Here is a 27,912-nt window from a genome sequence, read left to right on the forward strand (position 1 = left end):
TGGATGCTGAATCTTGCTGTTTCTGATCTGTGCGTTGGCCTATGCGCGCAGCCTATTAATGTCATATACTTTCTGGTTATTTGCCGCACTGAAGAACCAACTGCTCTCAAGATTGTCGTTTCCTTTTTGTCTTGTGCGTTTTGGTATGCATCATTTTTGAGTATTATGGCCCTGGGTGTCGAGAGATTTGTGGCCATTCATCTTCACCTCAGATATCAGGAACTTGTGACACACAAACGCGTTGTTGCTTTGGCGACAATAGTATGGGCGGCTAGTGCATTGCTTTCATTAATCACTTCTCTCTGGCCGTCAATTGGCAAAAAGATCGTGGCTGTATGTTTTGGTTTTTGTTTTATTTGTAGTTTAATTTTTTATCGTAAAATTTATTCTACTGTGCGGCGACACACAAACCAAATTCAAGCCCTTGAGGTCCACGATGGGGAAATGGCGGTGAACGTTGCAAAGATAAAGAGGTCGGGTTTGTGCACCTGCTATGTGTATGTTTTGTTTTTGTTGTGGTACTTGCCTTATTGCAGTGGACTTGTTGCAGATATATTTATCCGTAAGCCAAATATTACGTATGATAATTTTCTTCGGTATACTCTCGGCACACTGGTGTTTGTTAATTCATCATTAAACCCTGTTTACTGCTTGGTGATGAGGGACGTTCGACAATCTATACTTTCCATTCTGCGAAATTTGTTTATTCGTCAAAACTGAACTGATAAAGCTGTAGGCAAGATGGCTGTAAACCATGAAAGAGCATTCTGAAACATTTTTACTTCTCCATTTTTGTTATTAGAAGCAAAAGTTTTAATAATTGAGAAGTTGATGGAACTTTGAACTTTTTCCTTCACCAGGGTTTTTGTGTCAATATTAATGTGAAACTATATTCTAGCTGGGTTTTTGAGGTTAAATAAGTTAACTTTATGCAAAATGGAACGAATATTTGCTTTTTATTCCATGTGCTGCGTTTTTTTTTTTTATATTCTGGAAAGAGAAATCGAGATGATATTTTTCCACTACAAACAAAAGCTACTTGAGGAAGTTTTTCTCGCTCGCTTGAAGACTGATTGTGTATCTATATTTTCGTTTAGTCTGAGGCCAAAGCCACGAAGAAGAGATAGTGGATAAAATGTACGAAGTTACCGTGTTTTTCAATTTTTTTTGTTTTCCTTTTATGAAGGTAAACTGAGACAAATGGAAGCCATAAGGATATGTAAATTTTGTTTGATCTTTTGTAAGAGGCCAGATATACTTTGCGGAGTAGAAAGATTAATGATCCGCAAAAGTTTTCCCAGGAAGATGCTGACTCAGAGCTTAGAATGATTTTTATTAAAACTGAACTAGTGAAAGAAGATGAACTATTACAATGATTGGTTACAATGAATATATGAAGTTCATATATTTTGAATATACGTATTATATATTCAAAATATATAATATACGTATTATATATTCAAAATATTCAGGACCAAAAAGCTTACGTGACTTATAACAGTTAGGTGCTCCACTTATAATCTTAGGGGCACCACAATACTGGACCTCCCAAAAGTAAAATCAACAACCTTCGGGTTAAGATCATGGAGATATGCTGCATCGAAACTATGGAACGCTTTACCGGACGAGTCTCGAAAGATACAGACATTTACTAGTTTTAAAAATTACTTAAAAACATTAGATCTCACGGGACTCTAGCGCGGTGAGGATCTATCTTTAATTATATTTCAACTCGGTGACTACATTTTTAAATTCTTATATTTTAATATTAGCCTGTTTTTAATGATTACATTTTACATTCTATATAGTCTATTTCTCAATTCTTAATTTATTTAAATTTATATACCTTCACAAGGCTTTATAATTTCCTTTTCTCTTTTTGTATCGTGGCGTACCTGTAAACTAGCTTTCAGCTAAGCGTTCTGACCACGTTAAATAAATTGATTGATTGATTGATTGATATACGTATTACATATACGTATTACAATGTTTGTTACTGACGTGGCTACTACACTGTTATCTCTAAAAGCATTAAAGGTCTTCGCGGGATGTTGAGTATGATTGATACTCAGAATAATAAAAGCACTTATAAAACTTGTATGAAACCGTATCGTAAACATTCATGAAAAAGCTCGGGCGAAGGAGCGTTCCATATATTCCGCCTTTGTCGTTAGCAGCTTTCCCGTCCGGAGATACGAGATGTAGGAAGCCTTCATCTGCGGAAGACGTAAGCCATTTTTTACATTTTTCTTGGAGCGAACCTTTCAATACCAAGTGTGTTGTATTTGATATGCGTAAAAGCAGTTAGATTCGATTCACGGCCATAAACCCGCTTGACAGAAACACAACAGTCAAAATTCATGTGAAAACAAGTAGGACAGCTGACGACTTTTTAAGCATGTGTTTTTAGTCTGATTTGAATGAAAAGCGGTCAGGCAACCATGACGCCCGAGAGAGATTACTACTTGCCCTGCTGACAAGATGGTTTACTGATTAAATACATTCAATGAATCGGTTCACTGACAAAAGCGAACGTTTCCTCATTTCCCACTCAGAGATGGAGCTCGAATATTCCTCTTACGGATGTGGTGATTAACATAAAGCTCTAAAAGTTTTGACCGCCATTGTTTTTAATAAGCTTAGTGGAAATTGTAGAAACGTTTGTTTTCGTGAGTTTACCTATTTGCTTTTTCTACACAACCTCGTTTTGTATTAGTATGGAAAAAAGAAACTTATCGACATTGATGTAACCCTACAGAGAAGAGGACTTTCGTTAAGCACAGAAGAACAGCTGTCTCTTAAATTGACTGTTTTTATTGAGGTCCAGTCTTGAATTTTAATCAGTCAACTCCTTGTGTTGGCAGACGAAGAAATTTTCTTTGTCTGCCAATCTTTAAAGTCGAGTTTACGAGCGAAGCAAACGGAGACAGCCCGAATGCATTTAAGCGAATCCTCTGGGTCGAGAATAAAACATAGGACCGTAAAGCGTGCAAGGGATATACGGTTTTGATCGGTACATCAATAGGAAGACAACTCCAAGTCACTTGCCATCAGAATAAAAGTAACATAAATGTAACTTTAAATAGCTTTTATTAAATCTAACAAACTCACTGTAGCACAGAAAGAAAAAACAAGAACCTCTAAAAACGCAAACAGTTTATAGCTTTCTAAACTTTCCATCGATATAAAAAACCTTTTTACATTACAGAACAGAGTACAAAAGTTATTTTGTGTATGCTGCCCCTTTTGTCCCAAGTTTCAGTAGTGCAAGTGGGTAAATTTTACACCTGTCCCACGTATGGTACTTTTCTTGTTATTATGCAAATTCATATTGTTAAAATTCCTTTTTAAGGTTAACAGAACAGAAAAATCGCACGTAAACAACGTTTGTCGATGATCGTTCGTGCTTTAGAATATCCTCTTCTACTGCAAAACGTGACAAATGTCAACGGTTTGCGCTAATTGATAATTATTTATTGATAGGAAGTTTCCAGAGAGCATTTTAATGAGTTCTATATCTCCGTGATCGTTCGAACTCACCTGAACGAGTTAGAAACTAGTAAAATGGAAAACACTGGCAACCTGCTTTATTGGTCCTGTGTGGTTAACTCTGCGTTGAACTCGTTCATATCTTACACAACCATCATGATAAACATTTTAACAATCCACGCAATGAGAAAAACGTCGGAATTGCCAAAGACTTTGAAAACATTGCTGCTGAGTCTTGCTGTGTCTGATCTTGGTCTTGGATTGGTGCAGCCTCTCCATGTTGTTACGATGGTCTCGTGTACCCCTGAGAAAGCACCTCTCGAAGACACGCAGAATGCACTTTCAAAAATCTTCCAGTTTTTGTATCGTTCCTTTTTATTTGCTTCGTTTCTGGGTGTTTCGGCTCTGGTGGCCGACAGATTTTTAGCCGTTCACCTTCATCTTAGATATCGGGAACTAGTGACTTACAAGCGTGTTGTTGCTGTTGTTACAACATTATGGATTCTTAGTGCTTTGCTACCATTAATGGATTTCCTCCCGCTTGAAATTGTCAAAACAGTTATAGAGGCTGTTACTGGTGTTTGTTGTTTTATTTGCACTACAATTTTTTGTTGTAAAATTCATTTCGCCGTGCGGCGCCACACAAACCATATTCAAGCCCTTCAAACTTTACAAAACAATGAAATGGCGGTGAACTTTGCGAAGACAAGGAAATCGGGTTTGTGTACATTCTACGTGTTTTTGTTTTGTTATTTGCCTCAATATTGTGCGTTTATTTAAGGGTTTTTTTTTCATTAATGGACCAAGTAGTATGTTTGAAATTTTTTTTATGTGCACCACAACCCTGGCGCATCTTAATTCATCGTTGAACCCTCTAATTTACTGCTGGAACATGAGACACATTCGAAAGTCTATCCTTTGCATATTAAGAAATGCTTTTACTCGTCAAAACTGAACTGCTAGAGCTCTAGCAAAGGATATTGTCAACTTTAAACGTTTTCTGCAAAATCTTTGTTTGTTTATTGTTTCTTTACACACGAAGTTTTTTATATCGATAAAAAGATGAGGAGGGTATAGACTGCCTGGGTTTTTCGAGGTTCTTGAGTTACATCGAGTTTTTCATATTTAATTTCAATTCAATTCAATTTATTTATTTGTTAGCAATACAATATTATCACAGTCCTAGGTGACCCGCAATTAGCAAGCTATTCTAGGCGGGCCACCCTTCTAAAACAAGTGCTGTCTCTGCTAATGATCACATACCGATACAATTAAACAAAGATAATCATTAAATAAAAATACAATTGTTAAATAAAATAAAATAAAATTAAGTCCGTTGAATAATTAAATAATCAATTGCAAAGTTATCAAGATATATAATACAATTGAACAAGACTTAAACGAAGAGTTACTTTATCAAGAGATATTTACAAATTTCTGAGCAGCGTATATCAACATTCATCTCCTCATTTTCCAAAAGTTTTAACAGGCGATTTTTAAGTTCACGCTTAAACGGGGTTCTGTTTTTAATACGAAGTTCTTTTGGGATGCTATTCCACAATCTTACACCTATTCTAGCAAAAGAAAATAAAAGTTGGTTAGTTCTAGACGCTTTAACGTATAGATTAGCCGTTGCTGAGAATCTTGTGAAATGGTGATGAACCTGCTCGGAGTGGAGAAAGAGCATAGAAATATTAGACGGGGCACGGTGATTATCAATGTCATGCATCAAAGAGGAAACCATATGAGAATAGAACATAGTTATTGGTAAGATTCTGGAGTTAACAAATAGCGGGGCACTATGAGTTTTGCTATCCGCAAAATACATTAGTCGTAGAGCACGTTTTTGTAAAATTAGAACCTTATTTAAATGAGTGTTAGCAGCTTGTCCCCAGGCAATAAGACCATAAGAGATATAGGGTTCAATTAAGGAGCGGTAGATGTTAAGAAGTGTGGCAAATGGGACAAGATGTCTTAACCTGGCAATTATACCAATTCCTTTACTAACTTTAGATGAGATATAATCAATATGATACTTCCAAGAGAGGTTATTATCTATCAGAATTCCTAGATATTTCACAAAAGTTTTTTGTTCTAGAGATACACTTTTTTTAAGATCGTTATTATAAATTTTCAAGTGAACTATGTAGTCCAATTTGCGTTGGTAAGGATGGAAAATAACAAAGTTAGATTTACTAGTGTTAAGAGAAAGTTTGTTTGCGTCCAACCAGTCACCCACTTTTGCGAGTTCATCATTAACAACTTTTTCAAGATCCTTAAGATCTTTGTTTGAATAAAGCAAGTTAGTATCGTCAGCAAATAGGTAAAACTCAAAAATCTGGGAGCAACGGTAAATGTCGTTAACATAAATCAAAAAGAGAAGGGGGCCAAGTACAGACCCTTGAGGGACACCACAAACTATCTCTTCTATATTCGATACGGTTGAACCAATTTGAGTCGACTGGTTCCTGTTCAACAAGTACGAAGAGAACCAGTTATTAATTATTCCTCTGACTCCATAATGATATAATTTGTGCAGTAAGATTGAGTGATCCACCGTATCAAATGCCTTTTTTAGGTCAATAAAAATACCACAAGAGAATAACTTTGCATCAATATTAGTTTGAATTTTGCTTAAGATATCTAAAATTGCATGTTGGGTTGAACACTTGTCTCTAAATCCATATTGAGAAGTAAAAAAGATACCATTTTTTTCGCAATGTGATTTAAGACGTTTAGCCATCAATTTCTCAAATAATCGATTGAAGACAGAAAGGAGGGAAATTGGGCGGTAATGACATGGATCAGTTTCGTCTCCCGATTTGTAGATAGGAATTACTTTGGCATGCTTCAAAAGATGGGGATAAATACCCGTTGAGATAGACTTATTCATCATGGCAGCTAAGAGTGAAGAAAGGATATGGCGCCCAGATTTTAGAAGATGAACCGGGCAAGAATATAGGCCATATACTTTATTACTGGGTATAGCCAAGATTTCCAAGTCCACCTCGGATGGAACGACGGGATCAAAAAAGAAAGACTTAAAGTGATTAGTGCCGACAAGGTAGTCCTGGAAATTTATCCTGGAAGGTGATATATTGCGTGCAAGCCGCGGTCCAATAGACGCAAAGTACTGATTAAAGATATTGGTTATTTTAGACGGATTTTGTGTTACTCCAGAGTTGTTAGAGCGTTGAAGGGCTGATACTGTTTTTTTGTTACGCTGTCTGTTCAATAGTTCATTAATCCCCTCCCACGTTTTTTTAACATTTCTTAGATTTGTAGTGAAGTAAGCTTCATAATACAATCTTTTACTGAGACGAGAAAGACTAACAATTCTATTCCTATGCAGCTTATATTTTGATTTATCTCCTGAGTAAAAAAGTCTATTCTTTATTTTGATAGATTTACGTAGGCCCTTAGTTATCCACGGTTTGGAAAATTGTTTAGCCTTGCGCCTAGATAAAATTTTGAGAGGAGCGTGTTTATTAATGAGCTTGTTAAATTTATTGTAAAAGGAAGAAAAGCATTTGTCTACAGATCCATATGTCATTGAGTTATCCCAATCAGTATCCGAGACATCATTAATAAAGCATTCTTCAGAGAAGTTGGAATAATCGCGAATTTTATGTTTAGCAGTAAAATTTTTTGGTATAAGACTGTGGATAAAACAAAATTGGGAGTAGTGATCACTAATGTCTGACACGATATTTCCACCTGAAATTTTATGATCAAATCTATTCAGAAATATATTATCAATGAGTGTGGCAGAATTATTGTAGACTCTAGATGGTTTATCAATTACCGGGAAGAACGAATAACATTGTAAAGATAACAAAAAATTTTGGGAGTAATCGGAAATTTCAGATTTGAGGAGATCAATATTGAAATCGCCCATAAGATAAACAACTTTATCAGAGGAGCTAAGTTTTTCTAAAGTAAAGTCAACATATTGGAGGAATTGTTCCGGATCATTATGCTGCCTATAAATCACTCCACAAACGATATTTTTACTCTTTAGGGATTCAATTTCGATCCATAAAGCCTGAAAAGCGTCTTTAGATGTTCTCTCCAGAACCTTATATTTCAAACAATTATTAATGTACATTCCAACACCTCCACATGATAGAGGTGTTGGGACATATTCAAACTGATAGTTTGGTATGCAGGCATTGAAATCTAGCCCAGATGAATTTGTAATTTTTGTTTCTGTAATACCGATTACACTGAATTGGTAGTCAAGTTCATCTAAAAGATGGACTTGAAAATTATCAATGTTTTTCCGCAAACTTCTTACGTTAGTATGAAGCATAGAGAAAGGACCTTGACTATCTGATTCCAACAAAGACTCTTTAAACATAGAAAAACTATAGGGTGAGAAATATTTACATCTAATTTGTTGCATGCTTAAGTTTCTGTCGGGATTTAATGTTGATTCGGTATTTAAGCGAAACAAATCTAAATCATAAATACTATGAAGTTTGTCTAAGTACTTCTTGGTCGGTAAGTCACTGTTGAGAATGTTATTAAACTGTCCATGAGCTCAAATAATATCAACATTCGCGTATGGAAGTTCGCTTAGGGTAGATTTAATTGTACAACGAACACGTTTCTCGCTAACACTCATACTTATTATCTAAAAACAGACAAACAAATCTACATCAACATGAATACTTAGCCTTCACGTCCATTCGTTAATCGGTGCAGGTCCGTGATATCCTTAATCTTGATGGCTCGAGACGTGGTATCTTTACGAAGATAAACAAGCGATCCCTTCGACCAGCAATATTGATAGTGAAACTGCTCCTTGAACCTCTTAGCTTCAAATAAAACCTTTTGCATCCTTGGCGTTAAATGGTCAAAAATTCTAACAGCGGAAAGGGAGGCACCGTCAGGTAAACCAACAGCAGATGGGGCAACTTTACTTGCATTTCTTTTATGATTCATGACATCATCTTTTGACAATCGTCTAATAAATCGACAAATGATTGGCCGCGGGCCGCCATTGTCATTGCTTCTTGTTGGGACTCGATGGGCTGTGTCAATGTCATGAATTGATACAGCGGATCCAATTGCCTTAAATAAACAATCACATACACCGATATCACGTTGCCGCCATCTTGGTTTGGTGATGCATCAAAGCGAGGCTGGGCGTGCATAATTTGCAAAATGGCGACTGCCACTAATGTGTCTCTTTCGGCCTGGTCCAAATCATTGAAAAACATTCCTTTAGTAGACAATTCCTTCATAGAAAAGTGGCTGCAGAAGCTAGATAAAGTCCCAAAGAAAGTTAGAACGGGAGGTTACAGTAATTTTTGCGAAGGATATGTCTTTGATGTCGAAGGTAAGATCATCAATTCTTTTCTTCGCTACTTTGGCTATTTGTTGGCATTATTGTATATCAAAAGATAGATTCTCCGGAGTTTTGATGTCTCTTTTAATGCATTTGTAGTTGCTGTCTTTATGTTCAATATTGATCGAAATCAAAGCGAAAAATCATGCGTTTATTGAAGTGTTTTTCCCCTCTAGTTAAAGTAGAACCTTGTAGTGTGACAGTTCGAGCTAGGAGCTACAGATCACAACGAAAAAATGATGAACCGTGGCGACTGCAGGTACGTTCATGCCTTTAACTAATTGAAAATTATTTATTAATGGAAATCATAACTGTTTGATGTATAATTGATACATCCATTAAGAGATTTAGATGTATTTTTTTGCTATAACAGCTGAGATTGAATATGTTTAACGATGTATTTCAATATTCTTGAGTTAATAAACAGACCTCATATGCTATTATATTAAAAACCTTTTTAGCAAAATACTTAGAATTATGTTATCTTTTGCATGAAAGTTAAAATTTTCTTTACCATATTGTTTAGGTTGAATTATCAAGAGAAAAACAGTCAGTTCTTTCCCAGAAATGCAACTGTGAAGGAGGTGCTGGTTTGTGTAACCATGTGATTGGTTTAATGTACCTCATTGCACACTACCAACTCCTAGATTTGCAGAGTGTTCCTCCTGCAATGTCCAAGACTTCATTGCCTCAGACCTGGCATGTACCTCAGAGAACTGTTGGGATCAAACCCAAAGAAATAGATGAGGTGGTGCTACAACAAGTGAAAGTTCCACTTTCACTGCCGCAGCCAAAGAAGAGAATTAGGAGAATTGATGGTGTGAGATCAACCTTGTATAATCCCATCCCAGATTGTTGTGGAAGCAAAGATATAATATCCACATTCAGGGAACATTTTAAAGAGCATGAAGATACACAAGTTAATTCAATATTACGACCAATGGAAGATCTCTCTCTTACCTCATGCAAATTTGGTGATGTAGCAACAGGAAGTGTACTATCATATCAGCAAAAGATAAAGAAAACAAACAATCCAAAAGTTCATGTCAAAGTTGATGGTCCTGAGTTACCCCCCAATTATAGTATGCCTACAATTGACAGCCTCTACCTGTTTGCGCCAAGTGCTGGAGAGCAAAATGTATTAGAGGGTCTGTGTGTCTCATACAACCAGTCATATTTGTATGAGACAGAGACCAGAGAACAGTGTGATACAAGCAAGTGGTTTGACCTGAAAGCCAAACGGCTTTCATCCAGTAAATTCTGAATTAAGAACCTTTGAGCTAGGTCTCTGTACCTTAATCTCTGTACAATCAAGAATTACTCTTGTTTTGGGGTATGTACTCTTAAAACACTCTGGCATACTATTCTGAATTTGAACTTTTGTTGGCCAAATTGGCAACTGACCAAGAAGGATATAAAGAAAATTTGCCCATGTTATTATAATTCTACTGACTGTGGGTTTAGTGATATTAAATCTAACTGCAAGGTCTGTTTCAGCTAGGCCAAGTCTAAGTCTTATCAGGAATAAAATTAGCTGATCATAAAGAGACAAAGAAAAGCTGCCATAACTATTTCTACGTTTGAAGTTCTGCCTACCTCTAGCTCTTTGTATTTGAGACCATTTGGTCATCTTAGTTGCATACGGTTCTACCCATCGATAAAAACTATCAAGTTTTTCCTTTGAATGAAAGCCAGTGTAAAACCTTGTCAATTCTGGACTTCCAGTAATTCTTTCAGAACCAAAAGAAGTTAACAAAAGAGTAGCTATCTGAAGTTCAAGTTCCTTTACTTTTCTTTGTGTTGACGCAAGTTCTTCTTTTAATGCAGTCGTGACTGACTCGGCTTCAGTGTTTATTTCGGCATTAGTTTCAGTGCTAACTTCACCATTTATTTCAGTGCTAACTTCGGCATTTGTTTCAGGGTTTGTTGTGTTGTAAGGTGAGTCAGTCTCCATTGCAGCATCGGTTCTATCGGCTATTCCTTGTTCCATTTCTGTTATATCTCCTGCTGCACTTGGTAGTGATTCCACTTCTATCTTTTGCTTTTTAAACTTTTGCAGGCTATTATCTGGACGTCCTTCATGTTCTTTAGTCCATTTAAAAATCGACGGGACAGCTCCTTGCTTCAGTCGAACCCTTCCTGTCAACGTGTATTCAATGTCACCCGGCTTGAAATGATCAGAACATACCAGTGTCGAATTTTTCTTTATCTAAAAAAGAGCAAAAATAACTATCTATAAACAGTATTTAACACAGCAACAGAAACAGTACTCAGAAACTTCAGACAATCAGAGAAAATTTTCCCGCGAGTTGCCATAATATAAACAAATAGACCGGTCCACGTGTGGTTGGTATGTTTTTTACTTTTTGTCGAAATTACTACATATTTCAGCCCCAATATACATAAAATCAATCGCAATTTCTAATTCCATAATAATCAAACCAAGGAAAAAAGAATAACTCGCGATTTTTCTGTTTTAACAGCGGAATCACAACTACACGTGTGTAGTAGTCATCGCTGAGACTATATTGTACTAACTTACCTTGAATAGCGGCCCAGGATCTCGTTTTATAGCGATAATCCACTCTTTTTTCTTTTCTTTCTTGGAAGGGAAGTTGAAGAAGTATTTATCCTTACCATTTTCATAGCGTTTATCATTCGTACATAAGTTTACACAGCAGTGGTAGTTAGACATATTTACAGAGAAAACACCGTGACCTTATTATCTTTGCACGCCCAGCCTCGTTTTGATGTATCTCAAATCCAACATGGCGGCAACGTGATATCACCGTATAGCTCACTCGTAGAGGCCGAGGATTCATCTTGACTCAATTGAGGGACACCAACAATCTTAACATTATATTGATAACTGTACTCTTGAAATTCATCGATGCTCCTGGAAACTCTGTTAACTTCAACAGCAATCTCATCAAGCATGGCACCTAAGCGATCAAGTTCTTTACCAGCAGAGACCCTGAATCGCTCAAAGTCATCATATTCTTTACTCATGAATTCTAAGCTTTGCTCTACTTCGTCATTAGTCGCTGCAGGTTTTTTTGACTGCTCCAGCAGCATCTCCTTCATCTTAGCAATCTCATCCGCCATGACAGACAGTTGATCTTTAAGCTTACTGTTCTCTCTCTTGAGGCTAGCAACAGACTCAGGCATTCTTGAATCTCTCAGAAAGCAAAAAAAGAAAAACGATCGAGAAAAAAAGAAACGAAAAATTATCCAAAACGAAACGAAAAATTATCCAAACTTGATTAAGATTAGCGGAGCTCGTAAAGTAACGTCCGTCCTGACCAACTCACCGCTGACCAGTTACCTTTAGTAAAAGTTTAGTAAAAGCACTAAAAATTTAGTAAAAGCACAGGCGGCCCAAGCTCTCTGAGAACCACACAAGGAACACTGGACTGCCTGTGGTAAAAGTTATGTTTTAGTCCAGACCCGGTAAACTCTGCAAAACGCATTTGCTCTTCGTAGTCACTTTTAGAGACAGCTGATCTTCCGAGCTTTATTAAATTGCATTTGTTTAAGTCCTTTCTCCTCAGTTTGGGTTAAATTAGTGTAAAGCAGGGTTTTTTATATATCCATAGAAAACGAGGCAGTGTTGTAAAGGTAACTCGGTCCACTGATGAAATCAAACGTTAACAAATTTCTACTCAGAAATCGAGCTGGAATATCCTTCTCATTGAACTGGTAATTGGCATACAAGTATACAAGTCTTTGACCGCTATTGTCTGTTGAAAAGCAAAACATATGTATGCAATCTTCGGGTTAAAGGACGAAGCTCTGATGAGTTTGCCAGAGTAAGGTTATTTTGAGTCGAAGTCGAAGTCTTAATGAAAATTTTGTTACGTTTCAAGTAAGGGGGGAAACCGGAAAATGACATAAGTCTACGCATATTTATTCATCGCTCGCGAAAAGAGATAAAACATTTGAAGAAGTGTAACATCTTACTCGAGATGGCAGATGGCATTGGTTTCTTCTCGCTGGTTTTATTGACAGGAACCTGTCGAAAGCATTTTGATAAACAGGTTTAACTTAAGACGCAAGAGTTCTAGTTCTCTAGGGTACAAAGTCATCTTTACGAGTAATAAATAAGCTAAGCTCTTTGAAAATCGGAAACACTGAAAACCCGCTCTACTCATCCTGTAACGTTAATGCTGCATTGAACTTGTTCGATTGTTTCACAGCCATTATGATGAACATTTTAACGGTTTATTGACGAAAGTGGTCATTTCCACATTTTGCAATAAGAAATAGAGGTCGAATATCCTACTCACTCATCTGGTCTTTGGCAGACAATTAGATTCGGTCCAAATCGAACTGTAATTTTTTATCATAGGATTTATTTCGCTGTGCGGCGCCACCCAAGCTTAATTCAAGCCTTTCGGGTCCATCAAGTTTCACAAAACAATGAAATGGCGGTGAACTGTACTGAAATGTACTGCTGAAAAATGAGACACATTTGGCAATCCATCATTTGCATGCTGCGAAATGTGATCATTCGTCAGAACTGAACTGTTAAAACTTAAGATGATATTATTGTAGACTTTAAACGTGCTTTCTGCCAAAGGTTTATTTGTGCTTTGTTTTTTATATCCAAAGTTTTTCATAGAGATTAAGAGCAGAGGAGCTTATAAACTGTCTGCGTGTTTTCGAGGTTCTTGTTTCTCTCTCTGTTACGGAGAGTTTTCTAGATGAAATTAAAGCTGTGAAAAATAGACTTTACATTTATTTTACTTTCATTCTGTCGGAAGTAGACACATTCAGTTTTTCCCTTCTTATTTGTTTTGCTCTAGAAGAACTTTTTTCTTGAAAACAAAAGGTTTTGGATTAAAATTCAACACCGGACCTCGGTAGAAACAGTCAATATTAGAGACAGCTGATTTTCTGTACTTAATTGAAGTGCATTTTCTTACGTCCCTTTTTTGTTGTGCTAGATTATTGTAAATGAGGTTTTTTGCCATTTTTATAGATCTTTAGAAGATGAACATTGGTGTTTTTCAATGTCCGCTTCAACAGCGAAAAGTTACTGTTAAAGTTTTTTTGATTTCGATATTGGGTTTGTTTCGTATAATTGTCAAAACGTAGGTCTTGTCGCTTTTAACAGAGTAAACAAATTAAAGTTTTTGCCGATGGAACTTGAGCATTCGCGCCAAAGGGGAGTTATTATGTTTAATATGTTGTTCTCTTAATAGCTTCGTTTAAGTTATTCGCTACAGCTGTTATTCTAGACTGCCATAACTCGCGGACGTTTCGAATGTAAAGAGGTGTTTTTTATTTTTCTTTTCCAAAATTCCGCTTACTGAAAGTGACACGCCGCCGCCTCCTAAGTACAACCTCTATCTTTCTGACGAAAGGGAACATTTTACCACTTCTAAGTCTAAAGGTCGGCACACACGAGGGGACTAGTCCCTGCTACCGGTCCCCTCGTGTAAACCCTTCAAAGACTTGTCGCCGGGACTAGTCGCAGGGACTAGTCCCCTCGTGTGTGCCGACCTTAGTTTTTACCAAGTCTGATGACAAATTTTTTCTCGGATATGAGATCGATTTCTCCAATCACTGATATGCTAATTGACACATAATTTATATACTTTCGATGTGTATTAAATGGGAAAACGTGAAATTAATTGGCGAACGTTGTTTCGGCGGCTTAAACATCGACCATATGGGCCACAAATACATAACAGGAAAGTAGCTATTTATCAGTACAGTGAATAACGTCGGAAGAACACAGATAAAAAAGCACTTCAGCATGAGCACGCGTGTCTTTCGATTTCCTCGTTGGCACCGGACAAAGCTGTCAAATGCATCAACTTATTCATAAGTCTCTGGTTTCCAACTACTTATTAATCCTGGCTTTTCTCAGAATTTATCATGAAGCTTTTCGAAGTAACTCTCCGTTAATTCACGATGAAGCCTGTTTGTTTCATGAAATCCATTTCTTCTGAGCGTACTCGGTGAACTTGCTGACAAATCAGCCTCCTGACTACCCGTTATAGAATGGGGAAAAGCGAAAGCCCGTATTACTCATCTTGTGTCACTAATTCCGTGTTGAACTGCTTCTTTTGCTACACATCCATTATGTTGAACATTTTGACGATCCATGCGATGAGGAAGACGTCAGCATTGCCAAAGACTTTGAAAACATTCCTACTGAGTCTCGCTGTTTCTGATCTTGGTGTTGGTTTGCTGGTGAAACCTGCTTATGTTGTAAGGCTGATTACTTGCGCTACTAGTGGAAACTTTATCTACCCCGAGCTAAATAATTTTACCTACATCACTGCCTTATTTTCGGATTTATTCTCGTGTGCGTCACTTTTCGGTGTTACTGCTCTGAGCACAGACAGATTTCTGGCCATTCACCTTCATCTCAGATATCAAGAACTTGTGACTCACAAGCGTGTTGTTGCTGCGGTGTTGATGATATGGACGTTTAGTTTCTTGTTTTCATTGCTGTTAATGCTGGATTATTTCTGGCTCAAATACGCTGGAAGAATCGTAGTCACTGTTACTTTTTGTTGTTGTATTATTTTTACAACAATCATTTATTTTAAAATATGTTTAGCGGTGAGGCGCCACAGAAACGTAATCCAAGTGTTGCAACTAACACACGGGGGTGGAACGACAATGAACGCGGCCAGGTTGAGGAGGTCGGCTAGCAGTACCTTCTACATATACCTCGTGTTTTTGTTGTGTTATTTACCCTGGTACTGTGTCTATATTTGGGGTTTTTCTGCCGTTAAACAAACCACCAGATTTCGTACTAGTGTTATTTATACGTTAACGCTTTTGTTTTTCAATTCGTCTCTAAACCCTGTGGTATACTGCTGGAAAATGAGACACATTCGGCAATCTATTATTTGCATTCTTCGAAATATATTTCTTGGTTAAAACTGAAGAAACTTTTAAGGTAGCTATATAACAACCGAGCACTTCGGAGGCAATCTTCAAGTATTATGAATAGTTCGCAACGAAAGTAAACGAATGTGTTTCGCACAGTCGTGAAATTGTGAGTCACTGTAGTTTGCTTACAGGTCATATGTAAATGTAGACCTATATTTGTATTCAATTTGTCAGCTTAGACAGCTTAAGTTAATTGAAGTTATAACATGCAGATGTAATGTTTTTCTACCTCTTTTTCGTCGGAAGCAAAGGGTAATTTTCTTGTTCCATGTATTGGTTTTAAAACAGAAGTACGAATACTACATTAGAGACTCCTAGTCGCTTATGTTGCAGGAACCGGAGTTGAGCGTCGGCCTGATGGGCCACGTGGCTCATAAACAGACTATGAATGCTATATACTCAGATCTACTAGCTTTGTTTATAAAAACATAGATTACCGTAATGATGTCTTTAGCAGGCTTGAATACAAAAGTAAAAACTTGTTATGATAATCAAGAAAACTGAATGGAATGGACTATAAACCTAAACATTAGATTGAAACCGATAAGCGGAATCGTCTAAACAACAACAACAAAAACAATAACAAAGAGAAATTTCGCAACGAGTGAGACGCCCAAAATAAGCCCACGCCGAGTGAGGGAAAGATGGAATGTCGAGGAAAAGGTACATTTTACTTTAGATGTTCTCTCACATTTAGAACTTTAAGCCTCTCCTCAAACAGCCAAAAACAACTCCCTTACCTTCTCACCTTCATAATCAGTTATGTAAATTTATTTTGTGTTGTATTTAAAAGCCTTTTGATGTTTAAAGCTGTCTCTTGAAGCGAGGTTTTTTAAGAGGGCTAGAGTTTCAGGGCTTTCTCAGTAGAGGATCTCCTCACGGAATTGATTATATGCCGAAGCATCCTTTAATCGACATTAAAAATCATGATCCTCTAAAGAATTTTCTGGTTTTAAGAAATTTATCAGGTAATCCGAAAATATTCGAGAGCTCAAAATAAAAACCTGTCTCACCTAACGGTGGTCTCTTTTGTTTCCCTCCGCACCAATGTTTCGGTCATGTTTGTTTGTTTGTTTGTTTTTTTTGTCAATCGTTTCGCTTTTTCGGTCGTTTTGTTTCAGTGGTTTCGCCACTAAATTTTCTCCGATTCTTATTGGTTTAAATTGATCACGTGACGCGATAATGTTCATCTGTGGAGAGATACTATCAGCCCATAGTGCACTCTATTGTTTAATTAGATTTGCAGTGATGGAGCCAATCAGATTGTAGCGCTTGTGTTGGTGCTCTGGTCAGTAGCTAAAGCTAGATGTTGCGTCAGCCCTCAAGTTATATGCTCTGACGAACTGTTAACGCGAGATGTTCCATTTTTTTTAGTCGCAGTTTATTTACCTTTATCAACAATGAACATTTAATAATCGTGGCGTGTCGTCTCGCTCTACAGTTTATCATCGTTACTTTAGTTTCAACTGACATTTTGTACAACACGGAGATATTGAATAATCAAAGTACGTAGGGTTTTTCCATTTCTTCTGCAAAACTAGAATTTTGAGATGATAAACACAATTTCATGATGGAATATAATACGATTTTTTTTTTTATTGGCTGCGTTTTTTTTTTAATCCAGGGACGCATGGTGTTCCTAATATCATTTTTTTTTTTTTAATGCTTATGTACAAAAGGGAGGACTAACACAGGTTTTAATTCTAAATTGTTGACATGACGGCGATGGCACATTTTGTCATTGATTACGAATGATGCGTTTTCCGACCTCTTATGTCAAGATTAATTAAGACTTCATTTCCAATGAGTTCCTGTGAATATTTTCATAAAAGAAATGAGAATCTGTTTTGTCACTTTCACCCAATGACAAAAATTTTAACGTCAGGATCTCATCTTTTTGTGTATTTTTGTGTGGAAACATGGAGGCGGGAGTGCATTTTCCGGCTTTTCGTAACTCAAAGGAAATATTTGCAAAGTAGCGATGATCTTTGCCTGTTGACGACGTTCATTGTCTTTTTTATTGGATCGCTAACGAACGTTTTAGGGAGGACAGCGCTTGCGGGTAACACCGGTGTCATCAAACGGAAATGGAAACGTAAAACCGTTGACCAACCAAATATTGACACGGAATAAGGAGATGAAGCCATTTTCTTTCTAAATTTAAGAGTAAGGGCTGAGTATTTTCTTCTAGTTGCCGACCAACAATCTAAATGAAAGCTAGAAATATCCCAGGTCTGAATTTGGACAAAAAAATATTGCTATCTCGACGTATTTATTTATTTATGTATTTATTCATTTGTTCTTACCAACTTAAACAATTGTTAACTTCGTCAAAAGCGAAATTCAATAAGTAATAAAGATGAGATTATGTTTTGATCTTTTTTACGTTGCATTCATTAGTCCATGACAGTTACCCGCAGTTTGTTTACTTTCGCTGATAAAATAGACTTTATAAAGTGGTTCATGCAATTCGAGAGTTAGAGTCTCCTTGAAGATCGGAGTCTATGAAGCGCACAGTCTCACTGCTTTTAGCAGCAGAACGCCCGACCTCAACTTAAGTCACAGTTCTACAATGGCAGATACAAAAGAACAGTTTTATTCGCCTCTCATTGTTAACGCTGTATTGAACGTTGTCTCCTCTTTCGCAGCTGTAACGTTGAACATTTTAACAATCCATGCGATGAGGAAAACTTCGTCCTTACCAGAGACTTTGAAAACATTACTGTTAAGTCTTACTGTTTCTGATCTTGGTGTTGGGTTGTTGGTGCAGCCGTTTTACGTTGAAGAGCTACTTGCGCTTTTGCTGCAAAACGATCTTACGTTCAGTGTGCGGAAATCTATGGATTTTATAGTTAGATTGATTTTGTATGCTTCTTTGTTCAGTGTAACTGCTGTAGGTGTAGACAGGTTCCTGGCCGTCCATCTTCATCTCAGATATCAGGAACTTGTAACTCACAAACGAATCGTTGCAGGTGTCTTGCTGATATGGGTGTTCAGTGCATTGCTTTCAGTGATGAGGATCATTTGGGTGCACATGGGAATCGTGGTCGGTTTCATTTTGGGTTTTTGCTTTGTTTCTCTGACTGTGGCGTATTGCAGAATTTATTTCGTGGTAAAAAAAATTAATGAATAGAAGTCAACACTGGAACTTGCATTCGTTTTTAATCGTAAATGCCGCGGTTGTAGTCAATTTTCGAAATAGGTTATTTTGTGAGCTTCATTTAAATGTTTTTTCCAGAAGGAAGGTGTTTTATTTTCATTTTTATGGAAAACGAAGCCTGGTAAACTTGGAATCGTTAATCATTTCTGAAGAAATGCCTGATACTCTCAAGAAGTTTGAAAATACACTCAGAAAGCATGCGATTATTCTGTTGGATTATGAAACGAGAAATAAACTCGATCAAGACGGTCATTCAGGTTAATGGTGACGATATAATTTAAGGCACGTGGAATTTTCGATTTAGGTAAACCGACAGTTGGTACCATTCTGTAGAAATTAACTCATTAGTCCTGGACAGAACTAGGTAAAGGTTGGAGGCCACTCCTGAATTACCGTTGGCCTCTTTTTCAAAACGAGGCCTGATGCTTGACCATTCTTGTGAAAATGAGCTTAATTTGCATGTCGATGAGAACTTATCATCATACGTAAGGATGAGTAGCAGGACTCACTTTGTAAAAGAGGCTTAAGGTAATTCATAAATGGGCGATTTAAACAAGGTAAACATGCCGTACAAGAGCAAACTATGTCATGCGGAAAAGAGTGTCAGCGAATATTAAATTACACCTTTGAAAGCTGCTTCTCCTATCTTAAGATGCAATATTGCAAGTTAAGAGAGTTTTAGAGCTATGCTGTTTTTCGTACATTGCTAATCCTAGCCTTTTTCTTCTGCACATTCGTGATGTTACAACTCCGTTTTGAAGTGTGAGCTTTGAAACAACGAAATGAGAAAATAAACAGTCCAAGACTGCACGTGGTTACTGATATTGCACCATTTTTATAGGATTTAAAACAGCTAGAGGTTGTATAATGACGCTAGAAGGTAGTGTTGCAGAATATTTCTCTCACATGCAAGACAGAAAACCTGACGCATCCCACATATTTATGAGTACCCTGTTCCACAAGAGAAAGGTGGTTCAAGAATATACTGACTAATTGATATTCAACCAATAATTAAATGGTAACAAATAATCATGTTAACTATAACACTACTACTACCACTACCACTACCACTACCGCTACCACTACCACTGCCACTGCCACTGCCACTGCCACTGCCGCTGCCGCTGCCGCTACCGCTACTACGACTACCACTACCACTACCACTACCGCTACCGCTACTACTACTGCTACTACTACTACTAATAATAATGATATTAGATGTTTTATTACATTTAAGCGTTTCGATAGTGACGCCTGGAACCTTTAGTGTTTTGACTGAGGTTTTTATTACATAGCAATTAAGTTTAAGACTTTTATTACTAGGGTCCCATAATTAGGAATTGCTATAGGAATTTTAATTGTAAGGACTCTGGTCGTTGCATTGATTGGTGACGGCTTGCCGCCCAATCATTGTTTAGGATATCTGGGCATCCAGAAGTTTTTACTGCCATCATAATAATAATAATAATAATAATAATAATAGTAATAATAATAATAATAATAATAATAATAATAATAATAGTAATAATAATAACAACAACAACAGTAATAATAAAGATATTTAATAGGGGCTAGCTCAAGAAATGTATTTACATTCGGCAAAACTAAACTGTAAATGGCAGTGACAGAGAATGTGAATATCTCCTATTGGTTTGTAAGCTATGGCCGCTATGGCGTTCATTGAGTCTTTTGTTATAGGACATATATAAGTTTTGATGTTTGTAATTTAATCATCTTAGCTCTCGAACTTTTCAAGTTTTACGGTATTTTTTTCTTGCATTTAATTTAGGCTGTTTTACCTCTAGCCTTCTTTGTTACTTTTATTCCATTTTCGTGAGACCTTTGTTTCATACAGCAAGGCACTCCGCGTTTTAGGATATTCTGTCATTCAGTGTTTAAAGTGCATAGGACGCGAAATTTTTTTCTCTTGTTTCTTGTAGTTGGATATCTATAGGAAACATTTCGTAGCCTTAAAAGTGCTGGAAAAGTCTAAAAAGTATTTTTTTTTTTTTGCTTCCAAAATACGCGGAATTTGCCTTCAAATTTGTCCCGGTCATCGCGCGGCCAAAGTCGCACGTGATATCATAACGTGACGTCACATTGTGTACCTCAGTGCAACATCAAATATGACATTCTCGCCTACAAAACGTTACTGACTCATTTTCATGCACTCCAGTTCGTTGCCAGTATGCCCTCCCATTCTGATCGCGAATTAAAAGAGCAACTTGTAAGAGCACGGTCCTGTTTGTCAGAGCACTGTAATCTTCGTGTTGCGCGATGCAGCTTATGATTTCGATGGAACCATCGAAAACTAACTGTCTTCTGGCATTTGTGACCTCGCAGCAACAACGGAATGCTAGTGAGTCTGCCAAGGTTTCGTCACGGCACTGTTTACATTTGCACTAAGGTAAGGTAGAGCTATGATTACACTACAGTTTCGCTGTTTTATAATATTCACAAAAAGCCATGATAAACATGATTCACTAACCATTCGCTGACTGCAACGCGACGTTCAAATCTGGCCTCCGAAACTGAAGGCGTCAGTCCATCAAGGTCAGCATCTTCGCTTTCTTCGTCTTGTTCGCCATCGCTTGCGAGCGGTTCGTCTCGGTATGGTGCGTGCTCTCCTGTAACTACTTCTACTTCATCTCCACATTCTTCGAAGTCAATGGACCTTTCAGAAGAGTCGGACTCAAAGGAATCATTAGAATCACTGGACATCTTTGCCTTTCAATGCACTATCTATCTACTACGAAGTACTGTCTCTTGGCGACAACAGACCTGCGCGGCAAAGGTACACAATGTGACGTCACGAATAACTTCGACGGCGATAAACTAGGTCCCAGTTTCCGGGACAAATTTGAAGGAAAATTGCGCGTTTTTCCATAGCAAAAAAGTGCTTTTTACATTTTTAAAGCTTCGAAACGTTTTCTATAAATATCCAACTTCAAGAAACAAGAGAAAAAAATCTCGTGTAATGTGCACTTTAAGGATATTCCGCCAATCCGTCATTCCACCGTTTCATCAGTCCATTGAAGAGGATGACTCTGCTAAACTACGGACCTTGCTCGCTTCGCAAATTTTGTGGCTCTTTTAGGCATCGGTCGCTAATTCAAATGGTAAAATGCTCTCTCTCTCTAAATAACTTTTTTTTTGCTCAAAGTTTCCACGATGTGCAGATCGCACCTATTTAGATATTTCTGTAACGAAGCCACTGTGAAATTATTTCCAAATGTTTATCATCTTTTGTAGTGTTACTGCAAGAACTGAAAAATTACGTCTTCTATCTACTGGTCATAAATCGCGGATTTAAACGTAAAAATATTCTCTCTTCAAAGAAAAAAAATTTTCCTTTAAGTTTGCATGATGCGCCGATCACACCAACAAGAGAATATGTTGATATTCTCTTACACCATTTGTATGATTGTGCAAGGAAAAGTTTTGGTTTTAATCACGCGCCATCCCGAAATGATTGTGAATCGTCTTTTATAGTGTCACGGCAAGAACTTAAAAAATGACATCTTGGGGTTTTTTCATGCACAAAAGTATTTATTTCAAAGGCATTCTTCTCACTTTAGTGTATGCTGCGCCCAATTATCTCTAGTGCGAATGTCGATCTTCGAAGATACTCCGAAATAAACAAGAAGTGACATCGGGTCAAAATCGGGTGAAGTTCGGCTTTAATGCTTACCATCACTCATTTCGAAAAAATACGCAGCTGCGCTTCCTATAGGAGGCACTAGTTACAAAAACCAGGACAAACATGCTAAGTCTAGACGATGATCATCCTTGCTTTCGATGTCCTCTTGTATAAATACGACGGGACAGATAGTAACAGCTTCCACATATATGTTATCAAAGTCATTGAGAAGTCATTGACAGTAGGCCTAACTTGTCAGAAGAGGTCCAATCATCCACGGCATACAATGGGTTTTTTTTTTATATATTCTGGAAAGAGAAATGGAGATAATCTTTTTCCACTACGAACAAAAGCTACTTGAGGAACTTTTTCTCGCTCGCTTGAAGACTAATCGTGTATCTATATTTTCGTTTAGTCTGAGGCCAAAGCCACGAAGAAGAGATAGTGGATAAAATGTACGAAGTTACCGTATTTTTCAATTTTTTTTGTTTTTCTTTTATGAAGGTAAACTGAGACAAATGGAAGCCATAAGGATATGTAAATTTTGTTTGATCTTTTTTAAGAGGCCAGATATACTTTTCGGAGTAGAAAGATTAATGATGCGCAGAAGTTTTCCGAGAAAGATGCTGACTCAGTTTTTTAGAATGATTTTTATTAAAACTGGACTAGTGAAAGAAGATGAACTATTACACTGTTTGTTACTGTCATGGCTACTACACCGTTATCTCTAAAAGAATTATAGGTCTTCGCAGGATGTTCAGTATGAATGATACTCAGAATAATAAAAGCACTTATAAAACTTGTATGTAACCGTATCGTAAACATTCATGAAAAAGCTCGGGCGGAAGAGCGTTCCATATATTCCGCCTTTGTCGTTAGCAGCTTTCCCGTCCGGAGATACGAGATGTAGGAAGCCTTCATCTGCGTAAGACGTAAGCCATTTTTTACATTTTTCTTGGAGCGAACCTTTCAATACCAAGTGTGTTGTATTTGATATGCGTAAAGGCGGTTAGATTCGATTCACGGCCATAAACCCGCTTGACAGAAACACAACAGTCAAAATTCATCTGAAAATAAGTAGGACAGCTGACAACTGTTTAAGCATGTGTTTTTGGTCTGATTTGAATGAAAAGCGGTCAGGCAACCATGACGCCCGAGAGAGATTACTACTTGCCCTGCTGACAAGATGGTTTACTGATTAAATACATTCAATGAATCGGTTCACTGACAAAAGCGAACGTTTCCACATTTCCCACTCAGAGATGGAGCTCGAATATTCCTCTTACGGATCTGGTGATTAACATAAAGCTCTAAAAGTTTTGACCGCCATCTTTTTTAATAAGCTTAATGGAAATTGTAGAAACGTTTATTTTCGTGAGTTTACCTATTTGCTTTTACTACACAGCCTCGTTTTGTATGAGTATGGAAAAAAGAAACTTATCGACATTGATGTAACCCTAAAGAGAAGAGGACTTTCGTTAAGCACAGAAGAACAGCTGTCTCTAAAATTGACTGTTTTTAATTGAGGTCCAGTCTTGAATTTTAATTCAACTCCTTGTGTTGGCAGAAAGAGAAATTTTCTTCTTGGGGCAAAACAATCTTTAAAGTCGAGTTTCCGAGCGAAGCAAACGGAGACAGCCCGAATGCATTTAAGCGAATCCTCTGGGTCGAGAATAAAACATAGGACCGTAAAGCGTGCAAGGGGTATACGGTTTTGATTGGTACATCAATAGGAAGACAACTCCAAGTCACTTGCCGTCAGAATAAAAGTAACATAAATGTAACTTTAAATAGCTTTTATTAAATCTAACAAACTCACTGTAGCACAGAAAGAAAAAACAAAAACCTCTAAAAACGCAGTTTATAGCTTTGTAAACTTTCCATCGATATAAAAAACCTTTTTACATTACAGAAGAGAGTACAAAAGTTATTTTGTGTATGCTGCCCCTTTTGTCCCAAGTTTCAGTAGTGCAAGTGGGTAAATTTTACACCTGTCCCATGTATGGTACTTTTCTTCTTATTATGCAAATTCATATTGTTAAAATTCCTTTTTGAGGTTAACAGAACAGAAAAATCGCACGTAAACAACGTTTGACGATGATCGTACGTGCTTTAGAATATCCTCTTCTACTGCAAAACGTGACAAATGTCAACGGTTTGCGCTCATTGATAATTATTTATTGATGGGAAGTTTCCAGAGAGCATTTTAATGAGTTCTATATCTCCGTGATCGTTCGAACTCACCTGAACGAGTTAGAAACTAGTAAAATGGAAAACACTGGCAACCTGCTTTATTGGTCCTGTGTGGTTAACTCTGCGTTGAACTCGTTCATATCTTACACAGCCATTGTGATAAACATTTTAACAATCCACGCAATGAGAAAAACGTCGGAATTGCCAAAGACTTTGAAAACATTGCTGCTGAGTCTTGCTGTGTCTGATCTTGGTCTTGGATTGGTGCAGCCTCTCCATGTTGTTACGATGGTCTCGTGTACCCCTGAGAAAGCACCTCTCGAAGACACGCAGAATGCACTTTCAAAAATCTTCCAGTTTTTGTATCGTTCCTTTTTATTTGCTTCGTTTCTGGGTGTTTCGGCTCTGATGGCCGACAGATTTTTAGCCGTTCACCTTCATCTTAGATATCGGGAACTAGTGACTTACAAGCGTGTTGTTGCTGTTGTTTAAACATTATGGATTCTTAGTGCTTTGCTACCATTAATGGATTTCCTCCCTCTCGAAATTGTCAAAACAGTTATAGAGGCTGTTACTGGTGTTTGTTGTTTTATTTGCACTACAATTTTTTGTTGTAAAATTCATTTCGCTGTGCGGCGCCACACAAACCATATTCAAGCCCTTCAAACTTTACAAAACAATGAAATGGCGGTGAACTTTGCGAAGACAAGAAAATCGGCTTTGTGTACATTCTACGTGTTTTTGTTTTGTTATTTGCCTCAATATTGTGCGTTTATTTTAGGTTTTTTTTTCATCAATGGACCAAATAGTATGTTTCAAATTTTTTTTATGTACACCATAACCCTGGCGCATCTTAATTCATCGTTGAACCCTCTAATTTACTGCTGGAACATGAGACACATTCGAAAGTCTATCCTTTGCATATTAAGAAATGTTTTTACTCGTCAAAACTGAACTGCTAGAGCTCTAGCTAAGGATATTGTCAACTTTAAACGTTTTCTGCAAAATCTTTGTTCGTTTATTGTTTCTTTACACACGAAGTTTTTTATATCGATAAAAAGATGAGGAAGGTATAGACTGCCTGGGTTTTTCGAGGTTCTTGAGTTACATCGAGTTTTTCACATTTAGTAAAAGCACAGGCGGCCCAAGCTCTCTGAAAACCACACAAGGAACACAATTTGCATATCGATTTATAAGGATTTGTATGGGATTTTCTACAAGATAGCCATAGAGATAGTTAAAAGTAAAAATATTAAATAAAAATGGCGTACCTTATTCCATACGTGTGTTGCTTGCTCCTGGTGTCGTTATTTTACCGATTTCACTTGATTTCTCTTCTTAAGAAAACCAGGATTAAAAAAACCCGATTAAATCAAGTGAAATCGGTAAAATAACGACACCAGGAGCAAGCAATACACGTATGGAATAAGGTAAGCCATTTTTATTTAATATTTTCACTTTTAACTATCTCTATGGCTATCTTGTAGAAAATCCCATACAAATCCTTATAAATCGATATGCAAATTGTGTTCCTTGTGTGGTTCTCAAAGAGAGGTTGGGCTGCCTGTGGTAAAAGTTATGTTTTAGTCCAGACCCGGTAAACTTTGCAAAACGCATTTGCTCTTCGTAGTCACTTTTAGAGACAGCTGATCTTCCGAGCTTTATTAAAATGCATTTATTTAAGTCCTTTCTCCTCAGTTTGGGTTAAATTAGTGTAAAGCAGGGTTTTTTTTATATCCATAGAAAACGAGGCTGTGTAGTAAAGGTAACTCGGTCCACTGATGAAATCAAACGTTAACAAATTTCTACTCAGAAATCGAGCTGGAATATCCTTCCGATGGTGTCTGGAATACCACAGACAAAAGAGCTTACTATTTTAGGGGTAACATTTCAGGAAGACAGTAGGTTCATAACACATATTCGGGAAAAACTAATCAAAGCAAACAAGTGCCTGTTCATTTTAAGATCTTTAAGGAAAGAAGGGTACAATCAGGCCGAAATAGACCATCTGTTTCTAAATCTGGTTCTACCAAATATATTATATGGGCTGTCCGTATTTGGCGCTGTAAATTCCGAATTAACAACAATCCAATGTTTCTTAGATCGATGTTATAAGCGCAAGTATACATCCGACCACATTAATGTTTATGAATTGTTAGTTCAACAAGACACACGTATCTTCAAGAATGTTTTTAATAATACAATACACCCTTTAAGAGCTATAATGCCAAAAAAGAAATCAACCAAGTACAATCTGAGGAAAGAGACAAGTCACCATCCTAAAATAAACACTGATAGGTTCAAAAACACGTTTGTCAATCGCTTAATTTTTAAACATAATCTAGTCTTATAATTTTTATCTTGATTTTCTCTGTAATTTATATATATACCTTCTTTTAATGTTGTAACATAGGATATGTGATTATTTATCTTATGACTTAATAAAGATTCAATTCAATTCAATTCTCATTGAACTGGTAATTGGCATACAGGTATACAAGTCTTTGACCGCTTTTGTCTGTTGAAAAGCAAAATATATGTATGCAATCTTCGGGTTAAAGGAGGAAGCTCTGATGAGTTTGCCAGAGTAAGGTTATTTTTATTCGTTCCGACGAAGGACTAACGCTCGAAACGTCAGCTTTTGTAATCGTTTCGCTGGCCAATTTACCATTTCAACTTTGTTGATATATCCAAATTATAAGGTTATTTTGAGTCGAAGTCTAAATGAAAATTTTCTTACGTTTCAAGTAAGGGGGGAAACCGGAAGATAACATAAGTCTACGCATATTTATTCATCACTCGCGAAAAGAGGTAAAACATTTGAAGAAGTTTAACATCTCACTCGAGATGGCAGATGGCAACGGTTTCTTCTCGCTGGTGTTAGTTCTTTTTTATTGACAGGAACCTGTCGGAAGCATTTTGATAAACAGGTTTAACTTAAGACGCAAGAGTTCTAGTTCTCTAGGGTACAAACTCATCTTTACGACTAATAAATAAGCTAAGCTCTTTGAAAATCGGAAACACTGAAAATCCGCTCTACTCATGCTGTAAAGTTACTGCTACATTCAACTCGTTCGATTCTTTCACAGCCATTATAATGAACATTTTAACGGTTTATTGACGAAAGTGGTCATTTCCACATTTTGTAGTAAGAAATGGAGGTCG

At 37.0% G+C, this 27,912-nt stretch overlaps 3 protein-coding genes across 3 annotated transcripts; 2 read left to right on the forward strand and 1 right to left on the reverse strand.

The window, feature by feature from the left end:
- Positions 1-4,604: 4,604 nt before the first annotated feature.
- On the reverse strand, positions 4,605-12,196 carry LOC148729616 (uncharacterized). The gene is made up of 2 exons (XM_088724737.1): positions 11,638-12,196; positions 4,605-8,585 (listed from the first exon to the last, which is right to left on the reverse strand). Exons 1-2 carry the CDS (start codon positions 12,008-12,010, stop codon positions 8,164-8,166), a joined length of 795 nt encoding a protein of 264 aa, XP_088580863.1. The 5' UTR covers positions 12,011-12,196; the 3' UTR covers positions 4,605-8,163.
- On the forward strand, positions 8,659-10,106 carry LOC148729617 (uncharacterized). The gene is made up of 3 exons (XM_088763070.1): positions 8,659-8,833; positions 9,019-9,101; positions 9,369-10,106. The coding sequence occupies exons 1-3, from the start codon at positions 8,659-8,661 to the stop codon at positions 10,104-10,106; spliced, it is 996 nt and encodes a 331-aa protein (XP_088619196.1).
- Positions 12,197-14,237: 2,041 nt separating the features above from the next.
- LOC148729618 (adenosine receptor A3-like) lies at positions 14,238-16,563 on the forward strand. The gene has a single exon (XM_088724867.1). It carries the CDS (start codon positions 14,852-14,854, stop codon positions 15,740-15,742), a length of 891 nt encoding a protein of 296 aa, XP_088580993.1. The 5' UTR covers positions 14,238-14,851; the 3' UTR covers positions 15,743-16,563.
- Positions 16,564-27,912: the final 11,349 nt, after the last annotated feature.

The sequence above is a fragment of the Stylophora pistillata genome, chromosome 6 (genome assembly GCF_964205215.1).
Source record: "Stylophora pistillata chromosome 6, jaStyPist1.2, whole genome shotgun sequence".
In the NCBI taxonomy this organism is placed as follows: domain Eukaryota; kingdom Metazoa; phylum Cnidaria; class Anthozoa; order Scleractinia; family Pocilloporidae; genus Stylophora; species Stylophora pistillata.

What these genes read in the sequence shown, in the direction of transcription:
- LOC148729617 (XM_088763070.1), top strand. Translation starts at nt 8,659, where the DNA reads ATGGCGACTGCCACTAATGTGTCTCTTTCGGCCTGGTCCAAATCATTG. An exon ending in ATATGTCTTTGATGTCGAAG is followed by an intron (nt 8,834 to 9,018) that starts GTAAGATCATCA and finishes TTTCCCCTCTAG; the next exon opens with TTAAAGTAGAACCTTGTAGT. An exon ending in ATGAACCGTGGCGACTGCAG is followed by an intron (nt 9,102 to 9,368) that starts GTACGTTCATGC and finishes CATATTGTTTAG; the next exon opens with GTTGAATTATCAAGAGAAAA.
- LOC148729616 (XM_088724737.1), bottom strand. Translation starts at nt 12,010, where the DNA reads ATGCCTGAGTCTGTTGCTAGCCTCAAGAGAGAGAACAGTAAGCTTAAA. An exon ending in CTCGGCCTCTACGAGTGAGC is followed by an intron (nt 8,586 to 11,637) that starts TATACGGTGATA and finishes GTGATATCGGTG; the next exon opens with TATGTGATTGTTTATTTAAG.
- LOC148729618 (XM_088724867.1), top strand. Translation starts at nt 14,852, where the DNA reads ATGGGGAAAAGCGAAAGCCCGTATTACTCATCTTGTGTCACTAATTCC.